This window comes from Limanda limanda, chromosome 10, assembly GCF_963576545.1.
Source record: "Limanda limanda chromosome 10, fLimLim1.1, whole genome shotgun sequence".
Classification (NCBI taxonomy): Eukaryota; Metazoa; Chordata; class Actinopteri; order Pleuronectiformes; family Pleuronectidae; genus Limanda; species Limanda limanda.
In genome coordinates this window covers 13,867,998-13,887,048 of record NC_083645.1, presented here as the reverse complement: position 1 = coordinate 13,887,048, position 19,051 = coordinate 13,867,998, and the positions used below count along the sequence as shown (strand labels likewise).

The 19,051-nt window shown below is 42.4% G+C and overlaps 1 protein-coding gene across 1 annotated transcript; it reads right to left on the bottom strand.

Annotated features, from left to right (window-relative positions):
• Positions 1-2,536: 2,536 nt before the first annotated feature.
• Positions 2,537-16,037, bottom strand: ehd1a (EH-domain containing 1a). The gene is made up of 6 exons (XM_061079676.1): positions 15,235-16,037; positions 10,146-10,243; positions 5,398-5,639; positions 4,436-4,606; positions 3,606-3,770; positions 2,537-3,263 (listed from the first exon to the last, which is right to left on the bottom strand). The coding sequence occupies exons 1-6, from the start codon at positions 15,621-15,623 to the stop codon at positions 2,727-2,729; spliced, it is 1,602 nt and encodes a 533-aa protein (XP_060935659.1). The 5' UTR covers positions 15,624-16,037; the 3' UTR covers positions 2,537-2,726.
• Between the last annotated feature and the right edge of the window lie 3,014 nt (positions 16,038-19,051).

The window sequence follows — 19,051 nt, the reverse complement described above, 5'->3', positions numbered from 1 at the left end:
ACAAAATCCTTCCACCAAGTTTCCTGGTAGTCTGACCGGTAGTTAAGAATATTTTTATATCTGTTTTATGTAAATGTATTAATTAATAAATGTCAGGAATCACAATTTATCAACATCAACATCCCAGTTGGGAAGGTGAACTGGTTTATGTTCACAGTTCACTGTCTCTTCAGCAGAGGCACAAAACAAAACCATACATAGAGTTCCAACTGGCCCTAATATGACTCCACATCCAGACACAATACCTGTAATAACCAATCAAGACACAAGGGAGCGCCTCTGGACTTTATCAGACATGACATATCCTGCTGGTGAAAAAAAAAAAAACAGCGCAGGAAATGATGAGATGAGACAATACTGACTGAAAATCTACTGGGTCTGTGAACAGAAGAGTCCCGATGAAGGAGAAGTACACGTCTTGCTGTGTGTCATGTGAAAAATAAAGGAAACACTGAAGTGTTGAGAGGCAGACTGATGCCCTCAACTCTTGACTCCAGCTACAATTATCACCCTGCAGTTACAAGCCTCCTCCAAACAGTGCAGTTTCAGTCTCGATACATTCTTACCGAGCTCATATGAGGTCACTTTGACGTTTGACCACCGAAATCTAATAATTTAATCTTTGAGTCCAAGTGACAACTGGTCAAACTGTGAGGAAATTGCCTTGAAATCAAATGTTAAAGAAGCCAAAAACTTTTTTTGTGTGAAGCATATGTGTCCTTGACCTTTGACCACCTAAATCTTATCAGTCAATCCGTGAATCTGAGTAAAGATTATTGCCAATTGTGAAATTATCATCTCGAGGAGTCCCTAAGATAATATGCACAAGAGGCAAAAAGGGTTTTGTGAGGTCAAGGTGACTTTGACGTTTGACCTCTGAATTTTTATCATATTTTCCTTGAGTCCAAGTGAACGTTTGTATCAGATGTAATGAAATTACCTGAGGGTGTTCTACATATGTCATTTACACATGAACATGTTGTCACTGCGACCTTGACTTTGACCTCCGAAATCTAATCAGTTGAATGAAGCTGAACATATGTACTAAAATTAAAGATATTCCCTCAAACCTTCTCTGAGCTGTGGCATTCACACGCCCAAAAACATGTTTTGTGGGGTCACAGTGACCTTGACCTTTGACTTTTGATCACCACTTTCTAGTCAGATCAAGCTTGACTCTGACTGAAGAATTTTATAAAATTTGAAGAAATTCCCTGAGGGCGTTGAGGTACTGCATTCACACAGATCAGGACGGTAAGATGTTAAAAATGAAATTGCGGGTGTGGAAGCATTAAAAAAAAAATCAAAATGGAGGATAGGGGATGTGGACATGTGGAACTAGGTTAACACACATGACCTGACATCTCATGAAAAATATTCTGTAGTGTGGAAATGTGTTGATGCGATTCTGTCCTTATATCCCACCCCTGGTGATTTACATTTCAGTTACTTACTTCCAACATCCCATTTGAATTATGCAAACTGACCTCAGAGCTTCAGGCTTGCACAGGTTAAAATATCACACGTTAAGATACAAGACACAAACTGCATCTATATTTAGACTCAAGTCTGAGTCTCACATGGGAGAACTTCCTGTCTTTCTGTTTATGATCTGTGCTCCTCTCCCTGGGACCGCACTGAATTTTATTCTCTCTCTCTAAATTGTCTCCATATGTCTTCGTCTGAAGTTCTCCATAGAATGCAACGAGTCTGTCTGCTCCACTGTTTTTCCATTTGCCCTCGGAAATATGCAGCCACTTGTTTCATGGCTTAATGGCCTTATATAGTAGATCCTCATGAGGCATCTGGTTCGTGTCTTCCTGAACTACAGAGGGCAGTAGACCACATTAAAATTGTTAAAAGGAGGGCATTTCAAAATAAAAGTCAGGGTGTGGATGACCTCTGAGTGACACAGTCCTTGGAATGACCCTTAAAGACAGAGTTCTACAAATAAGAAAAACCAAACCAGGATTCTCTGCAGATTTATTCTTCAATTTAAATTTATTTGAGTAAGTTTTCCCTCCATTTAATATGTAGCTGTTCCAGTTATGCGTCTTCCTATTTGATAAAATCCAACCAACGTTATTTATTATAGAAATAAAAAGCCACATAAGCCTGAGCCGGATGGTACAGTTCTCCTTTTTATTTATCTGGCAAAATAATGAAAAGGGAAGCTTTTGGAAAGAGACAAATTTAACAGTCAGGAAATACAAAAATATAGATAAAACAATTCTAACAGTTGTTTTGATTTATTTCCTCTTTCTCTCTCCAAATGGAAAAAAACTATATTTTCTTTGGATGAACATATAATAATAATAATAATATGGACTGGACTATGCTTATAAGACATCTTTTACACAGGATGCACAAATCCATGTTCATCTCTATCATGCAACCTCCCACTACCCATCAGTTCACAATCCAGTAATGTCCTTTTTTTATCAGATGGTGAATCAAACCCCGTCCCCTCGTTAATTTCTAACAGATACCTGAATGTTTTTCCCTCCCTCCCTCCCTCCCTCCCCCCCCACCCACCTTCTCCCAAGAAACCCTCCAGTCTCTCTCTGGTGAAAATCACAGCAATGCCTCCTCGCGATGGGTCAGGAAGCCTGGAGGCTGGCAGCTTTGTGGAGGATGTTGTTGTTCATGCTCGTGGTTGGACTTGTCTGGAGAGTCCGATACATGAGGCAAAGCGCTGATATTTCCGGGCTGCTACACCCCCTTCTCTACTCCTCCTCCTGGACTGTCCCACGTTTGGACGGCGGCACTAGGTGTTCGGGCAGCGTCGGCGGCAGCTCGTGGCCCTCCAGCTTCACCTTGATGAGGTGGTTGGCGAGGGCAAACTCCTCATCGTCCAGGAGCCCGTCTTTATCCACGTCGGCCAGCTTCCAGATCTTTCCTAGCACCGTGTTCGGCAGCTTCGACTTCACCATCTCCTTCTTGGCCGCAGCACCGGACACCTTGCCATTGATGGGAGAGAGGGTGTAGAAGATCTCGTCGTATGTCGGCTTGTCGCGACCCACCACCCACTCCAGCTCGTCGATGCCTTCGCCTGCGCCCTCTCCATAGCCATGACCAAAGGGACCGCTCATGGTTCCTTCAAAGGCGCCACCCTTGACGGACTGGGTGGGCATGGCGGCCTCTTCCGTGCGCACCATGGACATGAGGCGGGCGATGTCGTTGGCGAGCATGTCCTCCACAGCCTCCAGCAGCTTGGGCTTCAGTGGCGCAAACTTGGTGAAGTCCTGGCCATTCAGCAGATCCTATAGGGATGGAGAGGGAGGTTGAGTGAAAACAGGAATTTGTGATAGAAATAGATCAGTCTTCAATGGCTACCAATGGGAGGAGCATACAAGAAGCAGGATTTCCTGACAAACCAGGAAAAATAAATCTCATCCCCGTCCTGGCCCATCCTGGAAGGCAAGGGCAGGAAAGAGAGGCAAAGATGTGAAGAGAGCAAAGGTTGGAAGGTCATTCCACTCCGAGATAAGCACTTTATATAACACGCTGAAAATAGCCCAATTCAGTATATTATCAGGTCTGTAACTCTGGATAGTATATCACTATCTACTGCTGTGTATGTCTGGATCTTATCCTCATCTCACCTGCATCTTGGCTAGTTTCGGGAAATCTCCAGGTGAGATCTGGTGCTCCTTCTCAATCTTAGTGTAAATCTCTCCCAGGTTGGCAATCAGCTCCTTTTTCTTCGAGTCCTTTCCGAACACAGTGGGCATCTCCTTTTTCAGAGAGCTGATAATGTAGGCCTGCACCTGGTGACCAAGAAAAAAATACAGTTAACTTTTGTGGATAAACGTCATTAGACACATTATTCAAACTATTTTAATATGTCTTTAAAACGTGTCTGGGGGGTATTTCTACAGGAAAGATTAATTCTGTATAATTATAGCCTGTAGCAGAAATAGAAAATAATCCATCTTACTCTTCTTGTTAGTCTTGTAAATTCTATCATCTTATTTCCCTTCATGGCCTTGAAATGGTTTGAATGTAACTTTAGACCTTTGCCTAATTTAATGATTGAGAGTTTATGACTATGCAAACTGTCTCAACTCCCTCCCCAGCTGCTCGCCTGCAGCTACGAGTCTGCTCAAACCCACAACTCTGACTCTGAAGACAAAGAAGAATGAATGAACCCAGAAGCCCACAGGTTTATGTTTAAGAATAGTAATGTATTTTATGCATCAACCTCTACATAGTAACATAATGGTAATAGATAAAACGAGCCGTATGTGAGGCTATGTTAGCACCTGAGCTAACCTAGCTTGCTTCTCCTCTCATATCCCTCGTAATGTTACTTACAGCAGCGCAAGGGTAGAGGTGTGATGAAGTATGACATGTAGAAACAATATGGAGAGCCCCGGCTCACAGGTTGACACGATTGCTTCTGAAGTATATGAAGTAACATGGCTGTACTGACCTTGGCGAGGCGTGCACGTTTGATGAGGTCGTTGAGTTTGCGTAGTGCTGCGTTACGTGGCAACGACTGGATGTCCATGAACAGGTCCTGCTCTTCCGCCTCAAACAGCTTCCTGTTGTCTGGGACCAACAGGGGCTGGGCCCAAAACGAGCCGATGTACACCCGCACAACCTGGAGTAAAAGGTTGCACAAGTTCATCACCATTCACCTTCATTGTCCCGCACGACCTCATTAGCGGAAACTCTTGCACAGGTCACAAACATGACCCAGCTCTCTGGCCAAAATATTGAGAGACTCAAAATAAACCAAAAGAAACACAACAGTATGCGTGACAACATAATAAAGGAAGATGTGGTAAAAAGTGAAGCAAAAACAAATGAATAAATCATGTGTATTGTGGTCACGATCAAGTTGAGAGACTAAACAATTCAACACATCCTCAATGTCAATGAATAATTGTCTAAGTGATACAAAGGTTTCTCTGCAACCCGTTTATGAATATGGCCCTGGATCAAACATTAACTAAACAGTCAGTAAAAAGAAAATCACAGGACAAGTCGGGTCACATGATTCATGAGGGACAAAGAATCTAACGCTGAAGGTTAAGTTGCCTTTCACTTTCATTACATTCACAGTTTGTTTCGGACAAATTCTGTTTTAGTGACAGGCTGAGGCCATTGGCTGGAATGGTTGCGAAATATATCACAATTAGATTACTCTCGTCTTGAGTGAAAAAAATGTATGTGACCTCTGTCTAGAGCTGCCTAAGATGGCTGCCTTTCCCCCTCATTTACAGGCTGTGACCACTGTGCATGTCTTACAACTGATTACCAGCTGAAGACGCCATATTTTGGCATGTGATGCAGGAAATAATGATTTAATTAGACACTATTTCAATTGTCGAATTAAATAAACGTATGAACTACACAAAGGCACAAGTGTCAAATGGAAATATATTTTACCTCAGGTGTGTTGATGATTTTGCCCAGAGACCACATCAGGGCTCCGTAGACCCTCATCAGCTGCTGAGTGCTGATCTGGTCGGCCTTGTTCAGCACCACGCGCATTTTATCCTCGTGGTTCTTGAGAGCGCGGATCACCTCAGAGAACTCATCAGAAATGTCCAGCTTGTGGGCGTCAAAAAGGAGGATGATGCGGTCCACGCGCTCGGCAAACCACTCCAGCACCGCGGCAAAGTCGTAACCTGGAGAAAGATGAGGAGAGGGGAGCGGCTGTTAAAAGATGGGATCTATATGTAGTGCTGTGTTTAGTTCAAAAGCTGCCAGGTGATAGTTTAATGTTGTCAGAATAACATGAGGCTTGAATGTTTTTAGGCTGAAAACAACAGCCTGACATTTGCAACATTACCGAGGCAGCAGCAGTGCAAAGCTCCAATCAGGGTTTTTTCCACATAACACTGGTTTTAGATTTATACTGGATGTGGTCAGGGTTTATAGATGGTTGTTCACTGCTATAACACACTGAACTGTCAAACAGATGCCTTTATCTCAATGGCAGCTGGAACACGGCTTTTAGGTCTGACGTCCCCGGTTCTCCAATGAATACAAACTCAGTACACATTTGCCCAATGCCAATTTCCATCAATACAAGTCACCTCATATATTCCCCTCTTCCTTATTTCGAATAGCAATTTTAAGCTACCAAGAAAAAGAACCCTCAAGACTTCTTCCACAATTTCCACATGCAGATTTCCTTGTATGGGCTATTCATCTGAAAAGCTCAAGGACATCTTAAGCCAAGTCGATGGTTGCTTAACATCAGTCAGCAGAATGCTGAGGAAGTAAAACTACAGAAATCAATAGCTGTATAAACAGAGACTGGGAGCAGTTGCATCAGCCTGCAAGTATTTTTACCACATTGTTGTTTTGTTAATAGGACAAATCTTCTCCTTTTTAGGGTTAGGGTTACAAACTGAAATAAATTAAGCAAAACTAAAGGTGACCTGAATTTGGGCCTCATAAAACAAAAAACTAAAATTATTTATTAGTATTATTAGTAGTATTTTTTAAGTAAAATTAAAAGTTGCAGGTGATTTAAAAACAATTGAGGTGATGTATATCAATGGGAGGGGCCTCAGAATAATATAAAGATGATCTATGTTTGAAAATAAAACTTCACAGCTTATTCAGACACGCTGCGTATTTGCAAAAGGAGGAAGTGGGAGATGGGCCAAGTAAAGGGAGAGTGTAAAATATAATAATCTGTGTGGAGAAACACAGAGTTCAACTTAACAAAGAGCTCAATGGCTCCAATCGTTCAACACATTGTGTGTTGGAGAAGAGGGCTTTAACGTTCATATGCCAACTCGTGTTGATCCAATAATGTTTAGATAAGGGCTTTCGAGAGGCCGGCCTTTTCATTTGGTTACCGATTAACCAGCTTTACTCAGACAGCAGGAGAGTGGCATTTGGAGGTAAAGATCATTTTAACCTGTCAGCTATGACACTGACTGGGTTAAGCTAGAAAGCGTTTCTATCACTGTCACAACAGAGTAACCTACTGTGCTTTGGACATTTGAGAATCAACAAGGGGTTAACTCTGATTTCATTATAAAGGACTTTTTCTGAGCTCTCCTCGTCCCCGAGGAGCTGTGCAGTGCAGAGAAAAACAGAGAATTATGGTTTTGATTAGAGTCCGTGTGTCATCTGATCAGAGAAGAATGCAGTTGCTCTAAAAGCTCAGCTGCCACACAATCAGCGCCAGATCTGCTGCATACGCATTCCAACATGGCCGTCTTTTGTCTGCGTCCGAACACATGAATACAAAAGAAAGAACGAGTAATACGGTCCATATAAACAGAAAGAGAAAGGGAGACAAAATGAGAAAAAAGAAGAAGACAGATGAGGGGGGAGATGGGGACAGGAGTAAAAGAGAAAGGGAAAGGGGGAGAAAGAGAAAGTCAAGGACAGAGTAAAAGGGAAAGTAAGAGAAAAACTGAAATGTAATAAGAGATGGACCCAAGAAATTATCACAGGAAAAAAGATGAGTAATCTTTTAGGAATGTGTGTAACACTACTCATGATGTGGGAATATTTTAAGTCCGAAAACCCCAAGGGACCCAGATGGGGACATATGCACATTCTCTCTTCAGTCTGTTTTTAAAACACATGTCAGGGAATCAGAAAGTAAGACAGCTGCTCAAGCTTAGACTTACTTATAGCCCATAGCATCAACCACTGCTGTCTCCCTAACACGTGGATAGACATTCTGTGAAAAACTCAGGCACTCGGACGGGCCTCAGCATTAGAGAAGTTAACAGACGAGGCGGTCCTTATCTTTTTTGGTCAAATCTAAAAACCTGTTCATCTTAGAAAACACATTATCATCCAGATCTCCTGGTTCAACACGTTTCAGTGCTTTCTTGCTTAGATTTACAGCCAGCAGACTGTTATCTTAGATTAGCACAAATTTTGAAATGGGTAAACAGCTACTCTCAGCATGCTGTGGGATCATATTTATTATACAAACATGACGGTGTCATCTTCTATTCAAAGAATAAGAAAGCAAATATGCTCATTTCCCGAAATGTCAACCCATTCCTTTAAACAATACTGCTGAGGTACGTTACATAAACTAATACCGAAAGTCTTTACTTAACTTCTTTTTCTCACAGCGGAACTCCCTGAAACGGTTTTAACATGTTAAGAAACTTCTGCAAAACACTTTTATCACTTCATGGTTGAACAAGGAACAAGTTGGGTGGTATACTTGCTGACCTAATCAAAATTAAATCCATAATCCAAGGATTATGCAATAAACAAAGCTAAGTGTACATGAATGGACATCACAGTTTCACTGTGTCACAGGAACTTCTTGTTTAGACTTGAAGTAAATCTATGATATTGTTTCAAGTTTTTATGTCAAGCCAGTTTAAAACCTGGGGAAAGTTCTGTTACTGACTGTCATGCTTTATGAATATATACCACGCTGCTCGACACACAGATGACAGAAATGTTTGGTTGTGATATTTAACAAGAAGCTCGCGGCTCTTGTCAGGAGATTACATCACTGAGGGAAAGTCTGAAATAACAGCATAGCTTCCTGTGGTCTAATGCCAAGTACAGACACACACACACACACACACAGCCACACACATGCGTGCCCGATACACTACAGCTGCACTATCCAGTCTTGTTTATATGACACAGGCCGTACAGTACATCTGTGGAGTACTGAGGTTTGCATCTGTGTTTATACAGAAACAGAGCAGAGGATAGTGTGTGCATGACAGAGTGTGTTTAAGCTAGAGAGGGGGAATTCATTTGTGTGTGTGACTGAGTGAGAGGGAGAGGGAGAGTGTGTGTGTTTGTGTGAGATAAAGAATGTATAAGTATGTATGTATAAAAACAAAACTGTCTGAGGTATGAGGTGTCAGACCTCATCTGCTCCGCTCTACGCAGGGTCACCTTCACACCCCACGCATGAACACACACACACCCTTTGGTTTATCATCAGAGGACACTAATTTAAGCCTCTCTATTTACAGTCATTCATTTGTTGGGTCTCTTTGACAACCGTCATGCTTTACTGTTGTCCCCTGACGCCTATTTCTTAGGACTGAAACTATTAGTTGATTTCATTATCAGTTAATCTCACAATTATTGCCGTCGCCCAGGAGGTTCTGTTTTCACCCCTGGTTGTTTGTCAGCTGGAAAAATTCCATATGATGATCAATTATCGGAATATTAGCAGATAGTACATTTCTGTTTTAGCTCTAATAATTGAAATTATTCTTTCATTTTCATTACAGTCCTGTAAGAGATCTGACTCAATAAAAAAGATTGACTGACTGATGTGTCATCATTCAGTGCAACAGCGGTGGTGGGAGGGGGTAGTCTTGGGAAACTCTCTGCTAAGTTTCCTATTTTACTCCATTTCCTTTCCCTAGAGTTCACAAAAACGCAACTGCTTGTAAGTGTGCTTCCTCTTAAAGGGACTGAGATCAGGTAGAAAAGCAGAAGCTGTGTTGAGACACACAGTTATCTTCTGCTGCTTTTCCGTGGGATCATCAAAAGCAACCAGGAAATCTGAATGTGTCAGATCGCGGGTTGACCCTGCAGGTCACCGCATTGTTAGGAGAAATGGATAAAAGAATGATTTGATTTATTTCCGCAGAGCAGAGGGAAATGACTCAGATATAAACTGATAAATGACACAGCATGGGACAAACAGAGAGGGAGCAAAAAATGAGGGCTATATAGTTTTTCCAGTGATGATAAATCATACTATTTTATATATAAACCAAGCGACAGGCTGATCTGAAAACAGAAAGAAAAACAAAAAGGGGGAAGGAAGTGACAGCGGGGAGTGGTACAAGAGAACCGCAGGTAAAGCTACAGGAAATTAACTTCAAAGTGCTTTACGTTAAGACCAACATAAAACTGACATGACCTGTTTGACTTTGAGCTGAGGGCTTCCAGAGTGAAATATAAATGAGACTAAAGTTGTCTTGTAGAAAACGCTTAATTTGCTTTTAATAAAATCCTTTAGTTATTAATGCTTGTGACTTCCTGTGGTTTTACATTGCATGCTTGTGTGTGTAAGTGTGTGTGTGTGCAACGCTTTCTGAGAAAATATTGTCACAGATCTTGAGCTGAGAGTGCCTGGCTCTGGTGGTGCCGTAGTATAACAAGAGAGCAGGCGAGAGCAAGAGCAGGTAAAGGAGTTTGTGTTTGTGTGTGGAGCAGACCTCTGCTTATCCTCTGTTTCTCCCCGGACAGGATTCCAGGAGTATCGATGATACTGATGCTCTCCAGGACCGGGTTTGGCATCTGGGCACACATGAATCTACCAAGAAGAAAAACAAAACACAAGGATGAGAGAGGGGACAGTATAAAGCACAGAGGGAGAAGAAGAAGAAACAAAAAGACGAAGAGAAAGAAATAAGGGATTTTAAGTGTGAGAGGGTGGAAAAACCGGTTGGCTGAGAGTATTTGTACATGTATATGAAGATGGACAACATGATAATTCCACAAGGATGAAGCATAACATCTCAAGCACACACTGGTGGCTGGCAGCAGTATGGTTTAAAGACCCCGCCCCCTAACATTTTGAGGCTTAACTAAAAAATACATGTCAATATTTTTTTATCAAACATGGTTGTTTAAGGTAGTTCTTATCACCCTTGATTTAGGTTGAACATTCACTTTTCTGTTAAGATTTGTTTTAATTAGTTATTTAACTATTCAAAAATTGGACAAGACTTCATGATTGACAGCTGATATTGACCCAAGAATGGTTGAACCCGTGTATTTGTGGGAAGATAAAACCCCGGCTCCACTCCACGATCACTACTACGCAGACACTGGCTTCAAAAGACCTCACCAGAGCAAGATGGCAGCACCCAGGTCTGGAATACTTTAGCTTAATTATTGTAAATATAGGAGGAAGTAGAGACGTGTTGTCCATCTTAATATCAGTCACTGATTTGTTTATAAGAATACTGCTTTTTTTTTGCTCTTCAGTGACTGAATGTTGCTGAGATCACGCTTCAGCTTGACAGGCTCTGCACAGATATTAATCAGTTGATCAAAAAGATGACAATTTAATATGCACCTTTGACTTTTAGATCTTTAGTTGGCCAATAAGTTTAACTGAGGACATCTCCTTGGGCCTGAAGATGTAATGGTCTGAAGACGTCATCTGGGAAAAGCATTACGGAACTCTTTCTCTTTTGTGTTTATAGGCCAAACCATGAAATGCACTACTTGTGAGTTGCAGCCATAGCTTACGCCTATTTTAGTTGTTTTTGTAGGAGAGAAGAAGAAAACACAATGGACAGAGTCATTTTTTCCAAACAGTGGGGGGAGTATTAGCTTCAAGAGGACTCCATTGATATAAGAATGTTAGGGAAACACCGGGAAAATACTTTACAATTCATGAAGTGTTGGCCTGAGTCATACCCAATGTAACATAACTCACTACACAATGGTCGACTTTAAGCTCGGGTTTAAACTTTAAAGGGGAGTTTCACTCTCCAGAGACTCATGCATGAACCCAAACAAAGACAGATGTACACACTGAGAAGCAGGAGAGGCAACGAGTGGGTTTGTGTAAACCCACGGTGTCCCACTCAGGACAAAGAAGGAGATTGTTCCCTTCTTCTCGCTCTGCTGCCTTTTGAATCTGTCTGAACCGATACTCACAACATGAGCTGAGAGGCACAAGGTCATAAGACCGGGGGAACCATGCTTTTACATTCCTTCTGAGACCGCACCGAGGCCAGACGCACCACACACCCTAACAGAGGTCTTACACCACACGCAGAGGGGAAAAAGGAAAAATCAGAGGACAATGAACAAGTCCAAAAAAAATGTGAGCAGTGTGCCTTGCATGGGGATCCTATGTATGCTATTACAATAGAATAGCAGTGACTGCCAAAGATAACAAACATGCAGGTTTTCCTCTCCATCTCATAGCTGATGTGTGTGATATCAAGTTGGAACTTTGGCTCAGGTTTTCCATTTAACTTTCTGTCACAACATTTTCCACGCAGTAGGAAAGAATGCTCCGAAGAACTTGAGCATGAATTCTTAGCAACAGAGCAGGAACCTACCAGGCACGGGGGCCCGAGGGCTTAAAACTATCTGAGTCCTTGGCTGTTTGATCATGTCTTGTGAGAGGGAGAAAACCCATCCCCTCTGGGAGGCCACGGACCTGGGTTCATATGGAAAATAAGACCTATTCCAGGGATACTGGAAGTCTGGTTCCAGCTTATAAGAGAGGGTCTTCCTCTCATGCCCCACCTCCTGATCTAGACCTTCCCTGTCATCGTAACCTCCGCTTCCTACAGAGAAGAGGAAACAGGGCCCTGGGAGGTTACAGCAGAGCCACTTTTCCACAACTGCCTACTCTAAATGTTTCTTGTTTTTGTGTATAAATGATGTATATACAATATATATACATATCTACACGTTTTCATTTATATTTGTTTGTTCAGTCTCTGCAAGGCTGTGCATATGACAATTTTCTATCCGAACAAAGTGCAGAGTCAGTGTCCTGGAATAACAGGCCATGAGCAGGACAGGACGGAGCAGGACACTGTGGGCCGGGGTGCGGAACTTAAACTTTGCTGACTATGGTTTTACTGACTAATGGCTTAGAGAGAGAGCATAAACACACAGGGCCCCTCTCACTGCAGTGACATTTCAACTTAAAGGGAACGAGAACCAAAAGATTTGAAAGCGGGAAGAGAAGTATTAAATAGACTTCTTAGTCTGGCCCATGTCCCATCCATTTATAGGGAGGAGGTAGGATTTATGACCTAAACAGCAGCCAGCGATCAAGATGCTTTGGCTTCGCTTTTGGAAAACAGTCGTGTCATCCAACTTCATATAGTCTCTATGATATAAAACCACTGCACAAGAGGTGGGACGCAAATCCCGAAACGAGGCTGCTACAAAATACAAATAATGGTAAACTGTAAAAAACAAATGGCAATGTATGTCAGTTCAGTCCACTAGCTGTTACCTTTTGGGTCTGTCAAAGAGCAAACTGTAGGTGTGAGAATCCCAAGACTGATTTCTGTTTACCCTTTTCATAAATGACTGCTTATACAGAGGGCAAATCCTATCCCAACCTGGTAGTTAAGGGCTAATCAGCAAGTTGAATGATTATAGTTTAAAAATTACACCGTGGGCTTGCCATCACAGCCCCCTTCACCTCAAATCAGTCATTTGACAATCTGACTCTCCTCTTATCCCCTGTCTTTTTTTTATGAGTAAAAATACCTCTGATAAACCAACAGCTGAAGGCCAAACCAAATACTTTCGGTCTCATGAGTGGAAAACTGGCCCCGTCAGAGCAAAAGAAACATCCCTGTTCCAAATGTCTGTCTGGGTCTGGTTTAATCAGCTGGAGGCCTGTTCCACGCTACACGCCACTACAACAGATTAATTCAGCATTATGCCCGTACACAGTTCATGACCTGTACGGGCAGGTCAAGCACCTATGGGTTCCCGGTATGTATAATCATGTGAGAGTTCCCTGAGCCGGTGTCGCACGCGAGCGTGAATATGCCAAAGATGCAGAATGAAAGGGAGCCACAAGTCCCGTGCAGCACATGACTGTGTCCAACACTCGGATAAATTATGCTGAGATGGACAATAGCCTTTGTTTACGCACAATCTTATCTGGTTTCCCCTCAAGTCTGTAATAAACTCCAGAGCAGTGAATCGTGGCCTGGGCCTAACAACCCCACACACGCACACCACACACACACCTCTTAAGTTTTATCTGAAATGCATTGCTTCACCTTCCTGAGTTTGGCAGACATTGACACTCGTGCAAGATAAAACAAACACTCCACATAATTGAAGGAAAGGATTTCAATAGATAATGGGAAATAGGCCTCACTAGGGAAGTGTCAACTTTTTGTACTAATCCAGCACACGGCGACATGACCCACGTGAGGATCTGAGGCTAAAAACAGATCATGACAGTTCCGTAGTTGTTTGAGTAATAATGTTTTCCTGGTGTAGGGAGGACACCACACTAGCTACCAGGAAGAGAAGGGGACATGCCCACCACATCCTCCACAGGAAGTGACACCTTCAACAATCAGATGTCAGGTATCTGATGTCATCAAACACACACACACACCGACACACAAACAGGATTAAGATGTTTAGCTGTCACCAAGTAGCTGGCTCTGACTCACAGCACCTTGCTTATGAAGTTTCACCTTGTACACTGACTTGGGAGGAGCCCATGTCATTAACCTGGTGAAACACTGGCTGCTGTTCTTGATAGCTCCTTTTCCTTTCTTTTTGTGTAACGTTACACTTCTCTATAATTTCCAAATCGTTCCCACTGCTATCTTTCATTCATTGCTGAGTAAGACGACTTCTGAGTCATCAGGTTTTTTTTTGCAATGACGGAAGCTGTGTCTCTGACGGATTAAATAACAGACCTAACTGTCATCTGGAGTGATTCATCCAGTTTTTCCCAACTCATCAGGCAAACTCCAATGGGTTGAATGTCCTTTCACTAACCTCCATAAAACTGAAAACTGCTGACACAATGTCACAACACTACAAGATGATAGGCTGTCACTCCAAAAACCTTTAACCCTCTGTGATAAGGCTTCACAAGACACACTCAGGGGCAGTGAAATAAGGGAGTCGGCTCGTCGGCATCTACTGATGTGGCAACACCTGTGGCACCCCTGCCCGAGGACATGCAGGACAAGGTCAGCCTGCTCCTTAGCAACATGACTCACAACTATCCCTCAGTGGAAGGACCCCCACGGAGACCCTGAGACCCTGAGACTGACCATCTGTCACCAGTGGCTCTGCCAAGGGCTTTCAGGATGGGAAGAAGTGCATGAAGGAGGCCAAGGTGCCCTGGGAACTGGTTTGGCACAAAGTGAAAGGGAGGACTGGTGTGACAGGGGGGGGATGGTCCAATCCTGGAAAGCACCTTCCTGTGCTTTAGCATACACAGACTGGCTCTTCCACCTTATTGTTGACACTAAACACCTGCATTATCACAAGTCGATGGAAGAGTGGGGAACTGTCACACACACACCGGAAGCTTGTGCAACAGCATACATACAGAACGTGTAGGGACCTGCATGGGGGGGGCATTTAACCCCCAGGTGAGTCGTTGTGACAGGGTTGTAAGCACACAGCTGTTTACAGAGAAGCATGAACTAGACACACATATAACATGGCTTACAAATGAATACATAACCGTATAGATCTAGTTGTTATACTCCCAGTGTATGACACGTTTCCCACTGAGCTCCCTGGTGGTCTGGGACTGGGAGCCGGCTTTACCTGTTGAGGAACGCGTTCCCGAAGGCGTTGAGTTTGCGGAAGGGCTTCTTGGGGTCGACCACCAGCGCGTTGCCCGGGATCACCCCGTCGTGCTCGCCGTGCATCACCGCGATGAACGAGTCCGTGGTCGGCTCGGGGCCGATCCGCATCCCGGGGAAGTCCTGCTCCATGAGGTGCCGGATGAAGGTGGTCTTCCCGGTGGAGTACTGGCCCACCAGCAGCACCATGGGCTTGTTGTCGAAGTCGGCATCTTCCAGCGCCGGGGAGTGGAAGTCGTGGAATCGATACGTGTCCTCCAGCGGGAACAGCTTGGTCCGGTAGAGCCGCCGCAGCCCGTCGGCCACGTTCTGGAACAGCTCCGGGTCTTTCTTCAAGTTTTTCCTGAACATGATTCACTGGCGGTGTCGGTGGCGGTGTCCCCCCACCCTTTTACAACGGAACGCTGGGGTTCAGAGGTGTGGAGCTCGCACACCGTCGAGAGAGGAGCTGCCTGCTGGAATGAAGCGACGGCTGCGGGGCGAGGTCTCGCAAGTTTTCTGTCCCCACCTCCTCCTCCTCCTCCTCCCCCCCTCGCTAGCTAGCCACACACTCACTCCGTCACCCGGGGAGGACGCTCCCTCTTTCTGCCGACGTCCTCTCACCGATCCCGGGCAGACACACCCCGACCCGAGCGGCCAGCGGAGGGTAGTGAGGTTAAATCTAAAGCCAATCTACCGTGACGTGGGTTCGATTCCTGCTCCTCCGGACGGGGGGCTAGCGAGAGACCGGCGGACTGTTGTCGAGCACAGCCGAGGAAGAAGGAAGCGGACACCGGAACTCCGGTAGTTGTTTCACAATAAAAGACTCAACTTTGCCAGTCCATTAGAGACAGCACAAACAGCAATGAATGAATGAATTATGTTTATAGCAATATAGTAATTCATGTATAATAAATATGTATGCTCCGAGCTTTAAATATAACATTAAATGTGTATTTTGTAAATTTAAAATACTTCCAAAAATATAACATTTAAAAAGGTCGTTAGTTATAGTGTGTATTTCTCAGAACTGGTGATGTGTATTGCTCATATTTTTCTGTTTTGGGCCTGAGAGAAGTGTAATCTTTTCTTTATATGTCTTGTCAGCTTCTTTTATGGCCTTCAAATTAATCATTCATTTTATTTCATTCATTTTATTAACTTTTTTGAGTTTCGATGTTTGCACTTTATGTTTGAATTTAAATGTTTGATTATTGGAAAGTTTTGTTTGACATTGATGTGTTATTTGAGCAAAAATGTCAATTCATTCATGTGAGGAAAACTCCCAGTCACTTATTACCATTAACTGGAAATGTTGCCTTTGTAGTTACATGTTGTTTTGGTTTTAATTTCAAAGAGCTATAACAAACCGATTGCGTAAAAATAGCACACACATAATGTATTGTAATGAAGAATGAGTTGTTTGTCGACATCATTGTTGTGTTTTCTCTGCACAAACAGTGAGAGGAATAAACATCAAGACAGTTATACAGGATTTACAGGATTTTCTTTATTTGATCACAAAGAGCAAACTGTACAGAAAAAGGCAGGAAAGAGAAAATTGAATGGAAGAAACAACCAATAGCAGATGTAACTGTATTAACTTTTGAAAGTCATATGTTGTAAGTGGATTCCCGGCAGCATTTCGATGATAAAAGGTGTCCCTCCAGAGATAACAGCAGCTCCACTGGAGGCCAGAGTTTTTCCATATGGAGATGCTGTTACAGCTGGTGAGACCCACAGAAACAACAGAGCTGACAGCGCTCAACAGGATTAATTTCACCACAGGATCGGCTGTACATTTTTCTTCTGACATCTATTATTCAATGACACACAGAAATTTAAGTTGCTTGGAAATATTTGCCTTTGTGATAACCCTCATCTGATTATGTTCATTTGAGATAATCACATAATGTATGAGTGTAATGTTCAGGTCTCCAGCCGAGGCCAGAATAATTTATTAAACCGCCATATTGTCACACTGGTTCAAAGATAAATATTTCACTACACTACATACTGAACATACATGGCACCAGTGTCACAAGTTTCCCACATTTGAAAAAATGCTGCCCTCTTTTGGTCAAGCATTAAAACATTAACTAAAATCATTCTCTACAGATTTTATGTATGAGCTCATGTGATAAAACAACCAACACCTCATAAATAGTTAGTTGAGTATCATGCCCTTCAGCCTAATGTCTCATGATCTTAGTTTTTACTGCATCTAAGGTTACAAGACACCCTTTCGACTCCAATAAAACCAGGGTCATTCACTTAGTTAAAAATGTGCCATGAGTGGAAAGGGTGCGCCACCCCATCAGATGAATCCTGGCCTTTAGTCCTTTCAAATTAATCTTTTACATATTGGCATTGATATGGCTTTGAACATATGTAGTAAACAGGAGACGTTTCATTTCCTTGTGTACACCTCATGTCTCTAGTTTTCCAGACTGTCTTCATTTATCCTGAGTCAACTTTGACCCTCATCGCTCACCTTCTGTAAAAAACAGAGTCATAAATCAATTAAAGGGAGGAATAAAGAGACCTTTACCCCAATTGTGTCCTTCAACTTTGCTCATTTGCTTTAGCAGACAATTCCACTGGAAGGTTTGAGGCTCTCTATCATTTACACCTTTGCTCAAATTCAAATTAACACGTTTATGAAATCAAGGAATTCAAGTTAGAGAAGAAGTGTGATATTTTGATCAAGACATTTGCTCTGCAGTCTTGACTCATAACCTCCAGACATCTTTATGGTTACCCTTATCACAGGATTAGGTTGGCTTCAGAGTCCAAGGACACTACATTTTATATCCAGAACAATTGATATTCCAGTCAATGTAAAAAAAACAACCTCTGCAACAGTTTTCAGGTAGAAGCCCTGCTGTTATTAAAATGAAACATGAAAAGTTTACTTAAGCCCCATTCACAGATGCAACTTATAGAAATCATTCTAAAACACAATTTATAGAATTATCCTACATTTATAACAACAGGTGTCAATAATTTCCCCAAAATGTTGTGTTTCTCTTTATAGCAGTTTGGGTCTTTTCAAATTATGCAGCCGTTTTCAGTGTGATTTATAATTGGGGTAATTGGATTCCTAAAGACTAGTTGCCCAGGTTTCTGGCAGAGTAGGTTCACAGTATTTATCAATACAAAATACAAAATGTCAGTTTTAAAAAAAACAAGAATTTTCTTATATATGTACCATACTTTACAAATGAAATATTTTATGCAGATGCATAAAACAGTTTCTTTGAGTTTATTATATTAAAATATATATTTAAAAAAGTTCATACTCACCAAGTTAATGCAGGACCCAAGGCTTATTTCATTAATTCTGAGAGAAAAGAGGAGGATCAACAAGAAAAACTATTGAAAGTATGAGGAAAAGCAAACAAGTGCATAGAGAGAAAAAGAGTAGGTGAACAAATCTTTCAAAGAGAAAAGAAGTGACACAGACGTGAGCAGACACACGTCTGTGTCAGAGTAATGGTGGAGTCGGGAATGAGGGCTGCTTAAGACTGTGTGGGGGGGACAGAGGAACAAATTAATCAGTACACTTACTGTTAATATGTCACAGACCCAACCTGCTCTTAAAGCTCAGAAAATTGCATCGTGTTTGAACATCCTTGGACTCACGCAGATGGGATACAATCATTCAACATGAAGAACAGCAAATACGAAACACCATTCAACCTCAGGCCTCTTCACTCTGAGGCTGTTTTATAAAGTCATCAAATCCTTTCTCTGCTGATATATTTTCTACAACCCTACAGAGATAAACCTCATGTGGA